At 33.4% G+C, this 18,788-nt stretch overlaps 3 protein-coding genes across 3 annotated transcripts; 2 read left to right on the top strand and 1 right to left on the bottom strand.

Moving 5' to 3' along the window:
• Positions 1-4,353: 4,353 nt before the first annotated feature.
• HELRODRAFT_167649 (hypothetical protein) lies at positions 4,354-9,128 on the top strand (the record flags this gene model as incomplete). The annotated part of the gene is made up of 5 exons (XM_009013404.1): positions 4,354-4,432; positions 5,404-5,476; positions 5,651-5,750; positions 6,189-6,438; positions 9,055-9,128. The coding sequence occupies 5 exons, from the start codon at positions 4,354-4,356 to the stop codon at positions 9,126-9,128; spliced, it is 576 nt and encodes a 191-aa protein (XP_009011652.1).
• Positions 9,129-10,097: 969 nt separating this feature from the next.
• HELRODRAFT_167648 (hypothetical protein) lies at positions 10,098-15,028 on the bottom strand (the record flags this gene model as incomplete). The annotated part of the gene is made up of 3 exons (XM_009013403.1): positions 10,098-10,193; positions 10,371-10,375; positions 11,665-15,028. The coding sequence occupies 3 exons, from the start codon at positions 15,026-15,028 to the stop codon at positions 10,098-10,100; spliced, it is 3,465 nt and encodes a 1,154-aa protein (XP_009011651.1).
• A 769-nt stretch (positions 15,029-15,797) lies between these two features.
• HELRODRAFT_167647 (hypothetical protein) lies at positions 15,798-16,196 on the top strand (the record flags this gene model as incomplete). The annotated part of the gene is made up of 1 exon (XM_009013402.1): positions 15,798-16,196. One exon carries the CDS (start codon positions 15,798-15,800, stop codon positions 16,194-16,196), a length of 399 nt encoding a protein of 132 aa, XP_009011650.1.
• Between the last annotated feature and the right edge of the window lie 2,592 nt (positions 16,197-18,788).

Below are 18,788 nucleotides of genomic sequence, written 5' to 3'. Positions count from 1 at the left end.
CTGAATATTTTCATTACTTCATCGTTACGGGGCACGGAGTTAAGTTTGACTTTCGAATTTAATTTAAATAATGGATTAATTTTTCTAAGAAATTTCAATTAATACTTATTAAAGTGGCCGAATAAGGAGATGAAAGATGTGAGAAGGCGTTAATGCATAAACTGATATATGGTACGTATTGTCTGTGCAGAAAGTTCGGATGGGGCGTGTAGATCAATACAAAAGGAACATGATGATTGAGAAGAGGAACAAAATTAGTAACATTGTAAAATTTGAGTGAATATTTAAAATTTGAGTGAAGGTCAATTAAAACATTCCAGAATATTAAAATATATTAATCTCATTCTATAAAATATAGATTCAATAATGCCACTTAATGTTGAAAATATCAAATATCATATAGGCGAAATTGTCGCAGGGTTTTCACCACATTAATATACTGAACAAGTGGCTCTAACTTTTAAACAGCAGTCTTCAATGGTGTAGCTTTTTTAGGTACAGCTGAAGTGAATTAACAGTTGAAGAAATGAAGACTCGCCAACTTCTGTACGGATCCATCGGTATTTAAAAAAATTTAATTTAAATGAATTGCATTTATATTTCTGCTCTAGGTACTTATATAAACGTATAATCACGTATGTAACTCAATCATTAATTAATTCTTGGAATCGAAAGAACGTGTTTGCTTGGAAGAAGAGTGTGGTCCCCATTCGTGTACTAGATAGATCAGATGTTCTGACGATCATTTCAGTCTTTTGATGCCTCCTCGCGTCATATCATGAGTTTTTGTATTTCCATGTCATCCATCGCCAGCTTACGTAATTAATTACTTCTTCAAATAATTAGAGCTATCACGATTAAAGCTTTCATCTTGCAAACACCTTTGCCATCTGCACGCAATTATCATATGTGTGCAAACGTTTTTAGCTGAATGCAGATTAGAACCACGCAAGACTCCACGCAATGACTGACGTAAGGGTGTCGCGAAGGAATCTCCAAGCTCGAAAAATTTGAAAGGAACCCCTCTTACCAGATATTTTCAACCAAACCTCGGTTTATAACTCAATGTGCAAAATATGGACCCAAGTTAAATGTTTCGGCCGTTGCAACTGCTCCATTACCTTCAACTTCCATCATTTAATATTTTCATATGAAAATGAAGACTGTTTAATGGTGCTGCACCAAAGTCATAAAAACTAAATGTTTGAATAATAGTTCATGCAAATAAAATATATATATATATATATATATATAATATCACCTATATATTTATATATAAGAGAAGAGAATGTATCATAAATAAATAAGTATATACTATACATCCATTATAATTGCAGCAAAATGTATGTAGGTAATAACATAAATAATGAATACATGGTGGTACAAGCAGATTTGGTTCGTTCTAAGTAATCTTTTCACTTTCCACGAATCAAACACTCGTACCAAAATTTCACATGTTCGAGCTCTCAAATACAAACACAGTCTATAAACATAAGTTATATATGAAATGCATGTTCTAAATGAAACAAACGTGTGTACAGCGAATGCCTGAGTGCACAATTTGAGAGGGTAATTAAAATTTAAAAATGTTTCTCGGAAGAACGAAAAAAGTCATTCCTGGTTAACGCTTAATTTGTGCCAACTCACCATGGACGCAGTCGTTAAACGAAGTTATTGTTAACTTGTTCACAGTTGTTTGAAAAATCTCAGCAGCGGGTTGGCTGATATCTGATAGATAGAAAAAGAGCAGAGAACTCATCAATCTCGTCACCCACTTATCAAAATTAATCATTACTCATTAAAAAAAGTCTATTTGATTGACGATAAAAGTACCTAAGAACAAAATATTTGATTAGAAACGTTTGATTTGAATAAATTTGTAATTTTTAAAATGGAGAGATCGTTGAGTTTACCTGACAAGACAAAAATATCGATTTATCGACTCAACAATGATTGAATTAAAAAATGAAATAGTTTATGTAAAATAACAAACTCATCTCAATGAATCAAGCGAATACTGATTTATTTTTTGGGTGTACGATGTCAGTGTTCGTGGAAAGCGGCCTCAAATAGTAAGTGAACTCAACAAATATGCTAATTTTTTAGATCAGACGTTTGAACTCAACACGCACTCATTCTCACCCAAGTTATTCATATCAAAGTTTTTGAGATTTTCTTTGGTATATATTTTAAAATCGCATTAAAATAAATCACGAATAAAAATAAATTGACAGGTAGATAATGAAAATCTCATTAGACTCTTCTTAAAGATGATCTTTTAAATTTTTTCAACGTTAAGACTCGAGAATGCATTAAATGTGTAAAAATTTGTGAAAGAACTAAAAAATTCTATCAAGAAATTTAGATAATGAATTAAAAATTAAAATTGAACAAGGAAGTTTAAAAGTTAGAAGTCTATTACGCCCTTCTAAAGTTCCGAGGAATCAACAGTACACAAACAGCGTATAATGAATTTGTGCTAAACGACGCATCGGCATCGCACAGAATGAAAACGTGACAGGCGGAGATCCTTTTGTCATATTCGAACCCGGTCTCCGCGTAACAGGACCAGGTGATTTTAACCACTAGTTCATCAAGCCACCCTCAATAAAGTCAATTTTGAAAATTTTATTAAAAAAAAATTAATTCCCCTAATAACTTTTCATGTACTATTTTATTTTTTCATAGCGTACTATTAAAACTAGATATCTCGAGTTGCATGACACATTTTCGGGTCAAATACGTGTTACGTACGTGTCGTGCGTTCTGGTTTTTGTTTTGTGTTTGTTGTTTATGTATAAAATATTTCTCAATTTCAAGGCAAGACAAATATTTCTTCAAAATAGCTGCGCAGTTATTTAACATATATATATATATATATATATATATATATATATATATACATATACATATATATATATATATATACATATATATATATATATATATTTATATATATATATATATATATTTATATATATATATATATATATATATTGTGCAATTTGATTAATCAATTTTCAATTTAATGTATACAAATAAAAACGACAAAAATCAATATAAATATATATAATAATATAGTATATAATTATAATATAAATATAGTTATAATATATTATATATATAATAATATATATACATGATATATAATATATATATATTATATATATATATATATATATATATGTATATATATATATATATATAACATAATTAAATATTTACCAAAAATTGTTGGCTTCGATAGACATGAACATGAAGATTTTATAGATTAATTTCACTGAGGTTCACTAATAGCAGACATGTTATGCTCTGCTGTATTAGTTGTGTCGCCCTTTATTCATTTACAATATAAACATGCTTGATTCAAACTCACCGGCGAATGTTTGAAGGCATGTAGTGTTAAGTGAATTACGTACTTTTGCCTTATGTGTTTAGTTGCAAATTTTCATATCCTACTCTATTGAATAGTATGTTGATGTGTACATGGAAATAATTTGGTGTATCAATTCTTATGTTGAACTCGAATTCAGAAAAAGATGGTAGGATGATAAAATGGGAGATGATGACGCTGCTAATGCTGACAGAAAAATTAAACCATTAGCGATGATAAAAATGTATTATTTTAATGATGATATCGTGATAGAAAAATGAAGATGATGTTGACGAAAGGTGATGATGAAAAATAATTTTTTTTACATTATTCACTCGTCTGTCCTACATAACATAGAAATGATAAGATAAAAACTATAATGCGAAAAATGTGTTAAAATGAAAAGAGGTCAGAGAAGGGCGTCCTTTCAGACGTAAACAACCCAATTTTTGTTCAAGTAATTAATGTAAACAATTTTTAATCCTAATTGATAAAAAAGCGAGTCAGTTTATTTTAAGTTCATCCAATCGTGTGCGTGTTAACAGACCTTTAAGACTGTGATTCATTTTAAACTTGAGTGTGATTCGTGTAAATTATTTTCGTATATTATTTATTACAGGACAAAACAAAGCTGGTTAATAATTGAAATAATCTTTATTAACTTTTATTGTTAATGAAACCTACAAGTAACATTTGATCTTTTTGAATGTTTCAACAACAACTCCTAAATTTTATGGCTTTGTGAATATTTCATTAAAACGCACAATGATCAAAGACACGAAAACAAACAACTAAAATTAAAAAAAACAAAAAACAGAAAAGAGACAGAATTATTGTCATCAAACACTTAGGCAAGCATGATCATAAAAACAAAACTAACAACAAACGTTTAAAAAGCAATAAAAAACTAGCGCTGTTGCCATAAAAGTCCGAAATGTTAGCAACTTATGAATCGTATTATTTTTAATGTGTCTCGCAAAATGGCAACACACGCACTTGATGTTAGCCGAGTTAAAGAGTTACTTAGTCAAGCTAGAGTGCTTGCGTGTGTGTGTGGTCGTCAGTTATCGCGTGTGCAATTTTTTTACATTTTTGTTAATCAAATCACTATTTTTGCCTCTCTCCAAATAGACACTTCAAGTAAAATAAAATTATTTTTTTAATCTATGTCATGCAGGTAACAATAACGAAGCTTAAATTTTTAGCTGTTTTAACTGATTTTCTCACACCAATCAAACACTGAGAAGCTTGATGATATGAATGTATTGACTATTTATTTACATTGTTACGTGTGGGTAGTAATTGTGCATCGTTTAAAAGTTTGTGCTGTTGCTTGTTCCTTGTGACATGCAGTTTTAATGCTTCTTTCACTTTGAAAGAAGCATTCATCATCAGCTCAACTCCAGCAACACCACAAAATCAATTCATTTAAGGAAATGTGCTGAAATCTCTGCTAATAAAAATTAACGAGTTTCTCTTCGTACATCGCATCAGCGCTAACCATTCATCAGCCATTCTAAGTTTATTTTTAAAACTCGGTCAAATATAAGTGGCAACAAAATAACTTATATAAATAAATAACCAGTTTAATATTCATTAAAATGAATATGCAACTTTTCAATGTAGGCTGTTCGTTACTTTGCATTCTTAACTACGTAAAGTGCGGCTTAAAAGTTTGGTGTTGAACATATTTGTGAACATAATCTTTTATAGTCTTTGGCGTCAATGTTAAGTTCAGTTAAATATAACAAAAGAACACAACGTTGATGGGGTTTTGAAAAATTGCAATGGCAGGCGAAATAAGATAGTAAAATTAAAATTTATTCCTTTAGAAAAAGCAATAAAAAAATTAAAAATTTTGTTCATTTCAAACTTTGTTAGATTCTCTATGTTTTACTTTAGTTGTCGTTTTACTCAGTTTACTTTTCAAATGTTGGTAAATCATAATTTCTATTTATTTAATTATTGAATTAAATTAGTTTTAAATTTCAATTTAAATTTGAAAAAACAAAATGAACATAAACGGCCAGCAAGCAAAATAGCCGAAGGATTAGAATTAGATCATGTCGATGCTTCGTGTTGTTCTGGTTTAGGTGCAAAAAGGTACTTGACACTCAAATGCCAATGTGTGCGTGTACGTGTGTGTGTATGTGTATGTTTGTGTATTTGCAGTGGGTTGACTCTAGTCGGAGGTGATGATGGGGATGAACTCCCAGCATCTATCATCTATACAGTGCTTCAATAAGGCTTGCAATCTGACGTTGCGAATCAACCAAGTCCAACTCCTTGCCTCCACGTGGCGGGGTTGAGTAAGGAAGAGGTTTTGGCTTTGCTAACAGGAGAAGGCGAGAGGCAAATAACCAGAGCCTTAAAACTGGTGTTCTGTTGGTTCCGGAGTGAGGATGAAGGAGAAGATGCATTTCTGATTTCAAACCATAGTACCGTGCCATATGGCCGGTTACACTATTTTACAACTCTGCCAAACTGATGTGTCCACATGGTTGGTCATCGCGTCTGATGAGGTCAACCTTGTTGAGAAGAGAGAATCGCATGCCTCACAAACATTTTAAACGATTCATTGTGAAGGTTGTCATTAGTGGGTGTTATGGCGACAGACACAGGTAGATGATACCACTGGACTTGTTTAGCCACAAATTAACACGTAGGCGGTCTGTGAGATGTACAAAGCTCATCTACAGAGAGCTACTTGACATTTGGTGTCTGCTCCAGACGACAAAACAGCCCAATTTAGGAACGCACTGCATTCTTCAGGATTGAAGAGAGAACTAAAAAAATTTGTCCTACACTTTGCTAGCTTTTCGGTATCTTAGCAGCCTGCCGCGGTTGTCTGGACATCCTTCTTGGTGGTAAAAATTTAAAAATTGTCAAAAGAAATACCTTCGACCTTGCTTCATGGAATGTACGTACATTGCTGAACGAGGGAAGTCGACATGAACGTCGTACTGCAATTGTGGCTCGTGAGCTCGCCCGCCTAGGCATCGACATTGCCGCACTTAGCGAAATAGGGTTCTCAGTGTCAACTCGGTTCGAGAAGAAGGGTACCGGTCACTCTTTTTTCTGCCTGGGTCAACCAACAAGAGAGATGCGAATGGGTGGAGTTGGTTTTGCTATTCACAGCTCCCTCCTAAAGGCCGTTAATGAGACTTTTTTATGGATTTCTTCTTGACTAATGAGGATGCATTTTAGCATTAGTCCTAAAAGAAAGCCACAATGACCCACCCAGCTCTTTGTTTACCAAGATGCAGTCTATTTATATGTGTATTTGTGTGTATCATGATGCCCGTGTTTGAATGTGTTTGTGTGCGCGTGTGTGTCTGTATTAGTACGTGAGCATTTGCGTATGAATATATATATATATATATATATATATATATATATAATTTTTACAATATTCTATAATTTCTACTGAATGTTTGACGTTAAAACGAACTACAAACATATTAACGCCAAACATTTGGTAAAATTTATAGAATATTGTAAATATATATATATATATATATAATATGTGTGTGTATGTGTGTGTGTGTGTGTGTGTGCGTGTGTATGCGAGTGTGTGTGTGTGTTTGTATAGGAATGTTTGTAGTATAAGTATGCGTGGGTGTGTGTGCGTGCGTGAGTATGTTCGCATGCGTGTGCGTCAAGAGCTGATCTACGGTAAGTTTACGTTTGTCGTTGAACAACAATTTCCAAAAATTAATGAAGAATAAGTTTTAAAAAAACTTATAAACTGGGTGAGTTGTTAGTGAGGTTGTGTTGTTTAAAATAGAAAAATGAACTTCCACGGTTGATGCTGAATAATGCTGCAAGTTGAATGTTTCAGGAAGAAATGATTGATGGAAGATTCATTATATAAATAGCATTCGAGAGCCGTAAGATGGATGATTGAAAAAATGGATTCAATTTCTAATTTTGCAGTTAGCCTTCTCTACTGTCGGTCGTCCTCTTCAATATTTATTGTTTGTTACGTAACATATTTCAATTTAATAAATATATTCTAAATATATAAAAATAAATACTAGATTAAATGCCGAATGTACTGAAAGTTAAAATATATGTCGTCTTTCATAAGTACTTGACAAATTGACAAAATAAATTGAAGATTTTTCTAATAATTTGTATAGCTTTCATCTGCATACATCATACATCATCATCCTCATCCAATTGTTTTTAAAATATTGGACGCTTGGGATAGGATCAAAACTACAAAAATAAATAGATAAACGAGCAAATTTATACTGCTGTTCAAATGCGAGTGTGTGTGCGAGTGAGTGAGTGAGTGCGTGCGTGTGTTGGCTTGTGTATTTGCGTATGTTTTTGTAAGTGCGTGTGTGTGTGTAATAATGAACCGTGAATAGGTTTGTGATTAAATGTCACAAATTTGTACGCTAGCATTTAATTAAATATAATGTGATTTTGTAAAAAATAGCAGTTAGCAAACACAAATCCGAAATCATTTGATGCAACTTTGGTGGAAAAAATGGTGACTGTCTTTACCAAAATAAATATGATAAATTAAATAAAATAGAAAAAATAAGCGCAAGATTCATCAGTACAGTGTGATTCGTTGGTTCGTGAAGTTTCATGAACATTTAGTTGCTTGAATGAAACTTCCAAATAGGGAGGGAAGGCTTATTTCAAAAATATAATTTATCTGTTTGTTTTCAAAAATTTCAACGTCGATACAGAATTTTTATCGTCAATAATTATGAATTTTGCATGAATGAATTCGGCTGTCGTTGTTGTTTGTGGAGCAATTAGCAGCGCATCATAAGCGCCCGCATCAAATGATTGATTTTCAATTCTATTCATTTAAATTGAACAAACAATTGAATAATGCATGAGCCAATAAACGTGAACATACAGGGCCGAGACATGAGTAACTAAATGTTCGTATTGGATCCACCATCACTAATTCCAACCTCGTGCCTCTGTGGCTACAACATTTTTGTGATACATGTGTGTGCGTGTGCGCGTGTCTGTTTGTGTGTGTGTGTCTCTGAGTTTATTTGTGTTTCATTCCATTGATTAATATAGATTTTATTAAAAATATTCATTTTATATAGATTATTTCATTTATTCATTCACATTCGTTCCTTCGTTCGTTCATTAATTCGTTCGTTCATTCATTAATTCATTCATTCTTTCGTTCACTTATTCAATAAAAAAAAAAGCTGCATACAACAGGAAGAGCTTAAGAACGTCAAAATGAACAATATCTTAATTGATTGTGGGACCAATTTTCATTTAAAATATTTAAATTGTTCAGTTACGGTTAAAATATTTGTTCAACATTCTTAAATGAACCGAAAGCGTTTCTTTTATTAATGTTGTTTGTTTTAACACTGACGCAATGACAAGGTTGTTGTTGTGTTGTTGTGCTGTTGTGTAAGAGGTACATGCATGAGGGAGTTGAGATGCATTTTTTTAACATAAAATATTTTTAATAAACTGTTTCTAGATTGTTTAATTGCGATGAAGATGACTTCAAACAGACACGTTAATAGAAAAACGAGTCAGTTCAGCCAACTTTGGCAATAAGAAAAACTAAAAAAGACACAGTCTTGAATGAAGAGCTTTTTAAACAGGAAGACGTAAAGTTTAAGTTTGAAAAAATATTGTCAACAAAATGTGAATGTTGCAATAGAAATAATTCTGAACAGGTGAATATTTGATAGGAGAGGCACGTGAAGTTGCAATGGAGGCAGAACAAAAGGTCGATCAGATGATTAAATAAAAATCAACCATCAATCAAAATGAATTTTTAATAAAGCGTATAAATTTAAATAGCAGTACGTATTGAAGTTGGCCCATTCAATTGACTCACTACTTTTTGTTATCATTCATTGTTGGCTAAATTTATTCTCAATTTTATTAGCCAAAATTTCAAAAAAGTGCTTGCAAAATTTTATGCACTTACGAATATACAAACATATGTAGACACAGACACACAAACAAACACACACACACAAACGAACACACGCACAACAGCACCAACACACTCAAAAACACACAAAAAGACACAAACTTAAACAAGCACACAAACACAATCTCATATATATATAAAGATAAAAACACGTCATATTTTATTCTTGCATATATATATATATATATATATATATATATATATATATATATATTCAATCATTTGTGTTAAATATCTCTATCGACAACTTCTTTTGTTCCTTATTACCCGATCGAGTTTGCCTTTTTGAGAACTGTGATTGTTGTAAGATGACAATGAACTTGTTGGATGCGCCTTGCTGAACAAACAACAAACTTCACGTACATTCAATTCAGCAAACGTGTAAATTTAAACTACCAACACACAGACGCAAATGTTCATCCACCACTAGGCAATCTATTTTAACATGTCTAAGTTGTGTATACTTGCTTATTTGCCTATTCATTCCTTTGATTGTATATTTTAACACTCTTAAACAGCAAATAAATTAATAAAAATGTTCTTTTAAAATATATTATCATTGAATTTTAATGTTAAACATTAAATTTAATGTGTTTAATAAAATAATGTTCATTTCGTACATTTAATTGCAGGGTAATAAAAAAATAGCATTTAAGAAGACAATAGCCTAACATGATTTATGCAAGCTTTAAAACGGCTGGCTTGTCAACCATATTTTTCTAAATACTCTTCATAAGTCTTATTTATTTATCTGCAAGTACATATTCGAAGCTTGGTCTACTAAAATGATGCAAAAATATTGTTTGAAAGAGTTTCGGAAAAAGAAGACATCGGATAAGTTGCAACAATGGAACGTTCCGACGAGTTTGAAATTGGCTGAATACATGATGATGAGTGAGTGTTGATTATCAATGCCAAATAATGAACAGTATTTAATGATGAACTGTCATTATTGATGAACAATCTTTTTGTGGTGAACCATTACTAACGGTGAACAAAGAGTTTTATTAATAGTTAGTAATTATATATTAGTAAAAATTATCGATAGCGAACCGTTCCTAATGATGAAAATTTATGAATGGTGAATTGTTATTAACAATGGGACAACCAACAACTGTTATAATTTAAAATTCGATAACAAAATTTAAAAAAGCAAGCGGGAGATTGAGGATTGTTTTCGAGATTTATTGGTCGTTGTTGACAGAAAGCAGGAGCGTTGTTGACAGAAGGACCAAGCTTAATGTGTTAAACCACTGATGTTGCTAATGGACGTTAAATTTTTATTTTTAAAGTTATTGCCAAATACATAGGTTTATAATCTATTAAAAAGTCAAGGCAAACTTTGAAATGATGACATACATTATTTTGTTGTGTGATTGAAATCTAATTTTTGTTGACATTTCAAATTTTATTATTTAGGCCTAGTTTTGTAAACGAAAATCTTGCAAGCTATTCATATTCTATATATAAATTATTTACACATACATACGTATCGTAATCGAGAACAACGAACTAACATGCGAGAGATTTATTCAACTGAATTTTTGTTCATATTTTCAACCAAATAATTACCTTTTAAAAAAAAGTTTTGTTGACTTTTTGATATTACAAAAAATAACTAAACAAATAAAATTTTGGCAATTCGTGAAACAATGACAAAAGTTATGATTAACAAGCAATCACAACAAAATGAATGAATATAATCAAACTATTTCATTACAATCATACAAACGATGTCAATTCGTGTAGATACAAGAAATATTTTTTCTTAGATATTTAACTACAGATTTTTGAAATTGGGGTCATCATATATGACAATACAACCAATACAAACAAAGTGTAGGAGTGAGTGAAATCGGTATAGTGCTTTGCTTGCATACGTGCATGTTAAAATATATCAATAGTAACAAGCGTTTTCCGATTAGACCAAATATTAAAAGAGAGGTCTGCGTCTGACGATACAAATTCAAACCAGGGATAAATATCCGTGAACCTTAAAAATAAAATTTTCGTGAAAATGAATTATTGAAAAAAAAAATAAAAAAAAATTTCAACATTAAAATTTTTTTTTTTTTTTATAAAGGGTAAGGTTGGAGGACGAACTGGGGGGGGGAATAACAGACGGAAAACCACAACGTAAAAAACAGCTAATTATATAAGGAGGAAACGGAGAACAAACAAAAATGAGACGATTAAAACACAAAATAAAACGCTATCAAACGTTAACAATTTAACAACAAAATTGTAACAAGCAAGCAAAACAACACACACACACACAAGCACACACTCACAACAACAACACAAGAACGAAACAACAAAAGGAAACAACACCTAGGCACCCACCCACCTTTGTAATCACACATTTTGCAATCTAGATCTTCTTCCTCACCATCATCTTCCATCACTCTCCTCTCTATGATTGATGGCGAACCCAGTTGGTTATTACCATCATCATTATCTCGGTCATCATTATCAATATCGTTATCATCATTATTTTGGTCATCATCGTCATTGTTATCCTGACCATCACCGTAATTTTGACCATTGTTGGTAATGTGGTCATTTTCGCTACCCAGATCTCGTTCATTATCATGATTCTTATAACGTTTGAAATTAGAATTCTCAGATTCATGACTTATTTTTCTGTTAGTCACATCTTCATCATCTTTTTCCTTTTTATCAACTTCAGTACCACAGCCATCATCATCGTCGTCGTCGTCGTCATTGCCGTTGTCCTCATCACCATCACCATTTTTATTAACATCATCATCAATTTTATCATCACTATTGAAGTCCTTCTTGACATTTTTATCCACACTGGCAGGTGCAGAATTTGCAGTACTGTCAACTGAACTGCTTGAAATAATTATGGAATTGTTTTCTTTATCAGAATCTGAGTTGTTGACGATGTTGTTGTTGATGATGATGTTGTTGCTGTTGATGATGGTGTTGTTGTTGATGTTATTGTTGATGATGTTAACGACGTTGTTGTTGTTAATGTTGTGGTTGTTTCCTACGCTGCTACCTATGTCTGAATATTTTGTATAGTTGCTGTTGTTGTTGTTGCAACTGCTGTTGTTACTGGAGCTCTGGTTAATGATGCACAATCGATTCTGTTCGTTGCTATTATTATCATTAGCACCGATTTTTCTATTTACAACTGTGACGATGTCTTTTATATCGCCATTGTTGCTTGTGCGGTCTTGTTTAACCTTGCTGAACTTTTTGTTGATGTTGTTTGCGTTGTTTTCATTGTCCTGGTCATTTAGTTGGTTGTTGTTTGGGGTGTCCATTTCTACGCTGTTGATCTTGCCTGCGCAGTTGTTGCTTCGTTTACTGAGGTGGTAGGGATTCGAGGAATGTACTCTTGATTTTGTTGCTGAGTGTGTTACTTTGCACTCTTCATTGACGCGCATTATGTGTCTTGAATGTTCTTCTTCTACAATTTTTCCACCACTTGCATCACTATCATCATTTTTTTTGTTATCATCTTTAAAATTTTCACAATTACCATCATCTTCGTTTTCGTCTTCCCCATCAAGACGTGCTATACATGTCTTGCCATCAGTTTTTACCTCTTCTTCATTAACCCTTGCGCTAGAATTTTTAAAATCAGAAATGATGTTGTAACTTGTTTTGTTGGTGGTGGCTAATATATAAGGTTCTGTAACATTTGCTGTTGAGGCTGCTACTGCTACTGCTGCTGTTACTGCTGCGTTGTCTTTTGCGTATTCAGGTCCTACTCTACTCATTTTTTCTAAAGCTTTTCTCTTCTTGTGCTTCATCGCGTACTCCTTAAAATCGCTGTCATGGTCATCGTCATTTTTATTGTCCTCGTTGTCAAGGTTGAAGTTTCTCTTCCTTAAAACTGTTTCATTAATGTTGTCTTTGCTATCATCCTTAGTCTTATTACCTTTGCTAATGCTGTCATTCATTTTGTTTGCCTCTGAACAATTTTCTGGGGAATCGGAGACATTCCATTTAGTGAATATTTTGTGTCTTTTGTTTCCAACATCAGAATTCACCATCTTAACTGATGTACTATCCTCATTTCCACCTCGATTATGAACCGGATTGAACTTCATAGCCTGGTGATTTTTCATGCTAAGCTTGTTTTCATCGGAATCACTGTCACCGTCAAAAGAGACATTCCTGTAAAGCATCAACTTTTCCACGTGCAATCCAGCACCCATCTTCATGGGCAACTCTTCATCCCGAACTGGACCAAACTGATTGGGTTGGCTGTTGTATTCGTGGTTTCTGTGGACATCTTTCTCGTGGATAACGGATCTGTTAATTCCGGTGGCACCCTTCAAATGCTGATAATCTCGGTCGGTTATTTTGTTTTCTAACAAAACCGTACATCTGTTCAGATTAATTTTATCTTCGAAATCATCTTTTAATTTGTTATCTTTGTATGAATATTCATTTTCAAAAGAATTAGCACCGTCATCGTCAACGCAGTTATTTTTCTCAGTATTCTTACGTCTCGCAACATTTTTCAGAATTTGACCATCTCCGCCATCATACTTGTGCAGCGAGTTATTTACTTTGGACTGACCAATCGAACTGGATAAAACCTCTTTTCTGTAAAACTGGCTGTCGGGATGGAAGTGATTGGTGTTTCTTTCAACTGAATCTCTCTTGCTCAGTTCAGCTGAAAAACTGGAACTTCTGTTCCTCTGATCTGAAAAGGCAGCATTTTTCAGTAAGGCCTGTTTTATGTGATCGTAGTTCTGGGAAGGCTGAGATGAGGCATATTTTCGTTGTTGTTGTTGTTGTTGCTGCTGCTGCTGCTGCTGAAGTTGGTTATGAAGAAAATGTTGTTGACGTTGTTTTTGATTATGTTGCTGTTGCTGTTTCGCTTGCTGTTGTTGAAATTGTAAAAGGAGATTATTTTCTTGCTGAAGCATGTATTGTTGTTGTTGGCTTTGTTGCATGGCCTTCAAGTTGATATATTTGTCGAAATCGTGGCTGTTGTTGTTGTTGTTGCAATTAATGTTATTGCTGTAGTTAAAGTTAAACTGGGAAGGCGTCGCAAAATCTTGTACAGGAAACGTTGGATATATTTTGTTTTCAAATAACTTGCTGTATTTTGAATAATCAAAATTAGCGTTTTTAACAGGGTGGCTTGTGTCGAAGTTTTTGTTGTCGTTGACGGGACCGTAACTGCTGTGAGGAAGGGAGAAGAAAGCTGCTGCTGGTAAGTTGATATGACCATGCATATGACTGCTGTGGACATTAACAATGCTATTTGCCTTATTGATTCTGTCATCTTCCTGATACTCCAGCTTCACATCAATCGTGTCGTCATCGGAGCGGTTGTCGTCCCTATAAATCTTACTAGCACGATTGTGGTTCATTGCGCCGATGTGCTGCTGCTTGTTGTTGACTGTCTTTCTATTTATTTCGTTGAACGATGAAGCATCGGAGTTATCAAAACGAAGAATTTTGTCATTGTAGTTGGTTTGTTTATTGGAATGCTGATTATTTTGGAGGTCACTGTCGTAACTTTCTTGATGTTGTTGATGTTGTTGTTGTTGATGTTGATGTTGTTGTTGTAATGGTAGATAACATTGGTTCTGCTGTTGTTGTTTCAACATACGTTTTTCTAGTGCATTGTGACAATGCTGAAAATTATTGAGAGCGTAGCTCGTAAACATATCTGCTGCTTTATTGGTCAGTTCTGTTTCCTTTACATGCGAGGTCATTACGTTTGACGACGATGGTGCAGATAGCTGAAAGATGAAATTTGAAATAACAACCAGCTTGCAATCTGTACCAAATGATTTTTAAATAAAACTGCTGAGTAACTGTTTTGATTGATTCATTGTATTCATTTCATGAGATGTTTTTGGAAATGACTGAAACGTGACATGGAAAAAATTTTATTACCGAAGTTAGCATTGTGAAGTTGTGACGATTGTGATGATAATGATTGCGCGATTGAAATATGCCGCCTGTATTGTGATGATAATGATTGCGCGATTGAAATATGCCGCCTGTATATTTTGTGAAATTGTGACGATTGTGATGATAATGATTGCGTCTTTGAGGCGTGCCGCCTATATATATCTATATATTTTACTAGACATTCTATGCATGTATATTTTGTTATTTGATATGCTATATATGCGACGCTGCTGTGCTGTATCGCTTTTCTGAGTATAGGAAAAGAGTATAGATAGGAGTATAGAATTTTCTATGATATAGAAAGCGTTATGTAGATAGGGCGGTAAAAACATATAAAAGGCCGCGAGTTGAGATATAGGAGGGCGGGTCGTTTGTTATCTTAATTTTAGGTTTTGGTCTCTTGCTTGTCAGTTGTATTATTAATAGATTAATTTTGGACTTATCGTTTTGTTTTAATAAGGACAGAGGTTTGATTTGTATTATTTTGTTTGTTATTTTATTTCTTTTATTGAATAAAAGAAGTGTACACTTGAAGTTTGGCTCGGCTTAATTATTCTACCTAAAATAATGGATGTTGAAGAAGACTTGTTGATAGTTGACGAGGTCGGCGTCTCTAGTCAACAAGCAGGGCGTAGCGACGAGTCGACCGAGTCGCTTGTCCAAACCTGGACAGGCGAAGATACGCCAGAATTTTTACCAGGGCAGCCGGACATCGTTCCAGAACTTGTGAAGCTTGCTGACGAACTCTTTGATCAGCGACCAGATTTGTTTGCCGTAGGTAACCAGCCATCGATGGACCTGTTTGCTGGTCTGGACGAACGACAGACAGAAAACGATCAGCAACTGACGGAAACTCAATCGAGCACGACGGCCACAACAAAAAGAAAAAGGAGGAAACCGACGAGGTGGGGACCGGAGCTAGAAAGATGGATGGTGGAAGTTCCTGAGTCTGGTGAAGATCTATAAGAGCAAACGTCGGGACGACGTTTTAGAGGGTGGGGAGCTTTGTGAAGTTGTGACGATTGTGATGATAATGATTGCGCGATTGAAATATGCCGCCTGTATTGTGATGATAATGATTGCGCGATTGAAATATGCTGCCTGTATATTTTGTGAAATTGTGACGATTGTGATGATAATGATTGCGTCTTTGACGCGTGCCGCCTATATTCAATTCAATTCAATTCGTTTATTTTCTCAAAAGAGGGGTAAACTAAAAAAGCAACCAAATGCTTGTAAGAAAGTCACCCTATCCAAATGAAATCAACATTGATCAACAAAAATCAAAAATTAAGATAGTTCGACAAAAATCAAGGATTAAACTAGATCGAAATAAATCAAAAGTTATTGAACTGCAGATTCTATTCTATTAATCTTATGAAACAGAGATATAGTTCAAGATGAGTACATAAAATTAAAGTTTTGAATTTAGGATTCTATAGCATTTCAATAAATTAAATGATATGAAACCAAATATAGATCAAAAGTAAGAGTACATATATATATACATACCTACATACGCACATACATACATACATACATACATCCATACATCCATACATTCATACATACATACATACATACATACATACATACATACATACATACATACATACATACATACATACATACATACATACATACATACATACATACATACATACATACATACAAAAACGGTTTTATTCAGATCATTGATATTACTCATATACAAAAATTATTCAAATAAGATTTGGATAAGGTTAAAACAACTATAGTTGCAAAAATCGCCGTTTATCAGACAATAAATAAGTTTTACAATGTTGTTTAAAAAGACGAGGTTTTGAAATAATTGTAACAGATAGAGGCAAAATTGTAAACCAAATTTTGGGTGCAAGAATAAATATGCTATCATTTAAAATTTTTAGTCTACTGAATGGTATTATATATGGAATGAAGTGACGAGTAGATTTAAAAATATGTGAAGGTTTGAGTAAAAAAATATTTGAGAAATTAGATGGTAGCAGATTATTGACAAATTTGAACATGAAAAAGGCAACAATAAAAATATGTAATTTGTATATTGTAAGAAGACCTAAAGAAGAAAAATATTCATCAACATGAGTGGTAATTTTTAAATATAATAATAGTTTTATAAATTTTTTTTGAATTCTATATAGTTTTGAGACATGAACAGCAGGGCTATTGATGAGGAAAAACAAATGCATTGTACAACAATATTAAAGTAGTTTTATTATCTTATTTTATAAAGAAGACCTAAAATTTTGCTTAATTTAGAAGAAATAGTATTAATATGTTCAGCCCAAGATAAATTATCTGAGATAATTAGACCCAAAAATATATCTATATATTTTACTAGACATTCTATGCATGTATATTTTGTTATTTGATATGCTATATATGCGACGCTGCTGTGCTGTATCGCTTTTCTGAGTATAGGAAAAGAGTATAGATAGGAGTAAAGAATTTTCTATGATATAGAAAGCGTTATGTAGATAGGGCGGTAAAAACATATAAAAGGCCGCGAGTTAAGATATTGAGAGGCGGGTCGTTTGTTATCTTAATTTTAGGTTTTGGTCTCTTGCTTGTCAGTTGTATTATTAATAGATTAATTTTGGACTTACCGTTTTGTTTTAATAAGGACAGAGGTTTGATTTGTATTATTTTGTTTGTTATTTTATTTCTTTTATTGAATAAAAGAAGTGTACACTTGAAGTTTGGCTCGGCTTAATTATTCTACCTAAAATAATGGATGTTGAAGAAGACTTGTTGATAGTTGACGAGGTCGGCGTCTCTAGTCAACAAGCAGGGCGTAGCGACGAGTCGACCGAGTCGCTTGTCCAAACCTGGACAGGCGAAGATACGCCAGAATTTTTACCAGGGCAGCCGGACATCGTTCCAGAACTTGTGAACACACAAACGACACACAACAACATTACCCATATCCCAAACAACGCACAAAACCACACAAACACACAACAAGACAAAACATTACACAAAACAAAACACCACACAAACAACAACACACAACATTGCACAACAACACACATACAATATTGCAGAGAAACACATACAACACACAACTTTGCACAAGCAGAACACAACATAGCGAGTAACCACCGAAGCATCAATCATCATTTTTTTCAGCAGACGATGTAGCGCCTGTATAATAAATTCATTAGGACGCTGAGCGCCACATTTAATCGTTTCAATAAAAATCATTGAATTGTAAAAATTAAAGTAATAAATTTAATAATAACGAGAAAATGGGTGGATAGAAACAAGACTAGGTAGTCAGTAAATCAGAGAAAGAGTGCCAGCCAGCCATGAAAGGACATGATGCCGTGGGTTGGATGACATGCAGATCAGTCTGCACGTACGAAAGGTTTGAACGTGGCGCCGATGCAATTTGGCTGATTGCAGATGCAGCGCGTTGGTTCGATTATTACGCAGACAATTGTTAGCTTAGGACGCAAGGCGAAATGTCGTGTAACCATGAAAATATCATAAATAAATGTTAGGCTGTCGAGATGAATGATTGAACGATCAAACAAAAAA

Source organism: Helobdella robusta (genome assembly GCF_000326865.2).
Source record: "Helobdella robusta unplaced genomic scaffold HELROscaffold_12, whole genome shotgun sequence".
In the NCBI taxonomy this organism is placed as follows: domain Eukaryota; kingdom Metazoa; phylum Annelida; class Clitellata; order Rhynchobdellida; family Glossiphoniidae; genus Helobdella; species Helobdella robusta.
This window is presented reverse-complemented; position numbering and strand designations above follow the sequence as displayed.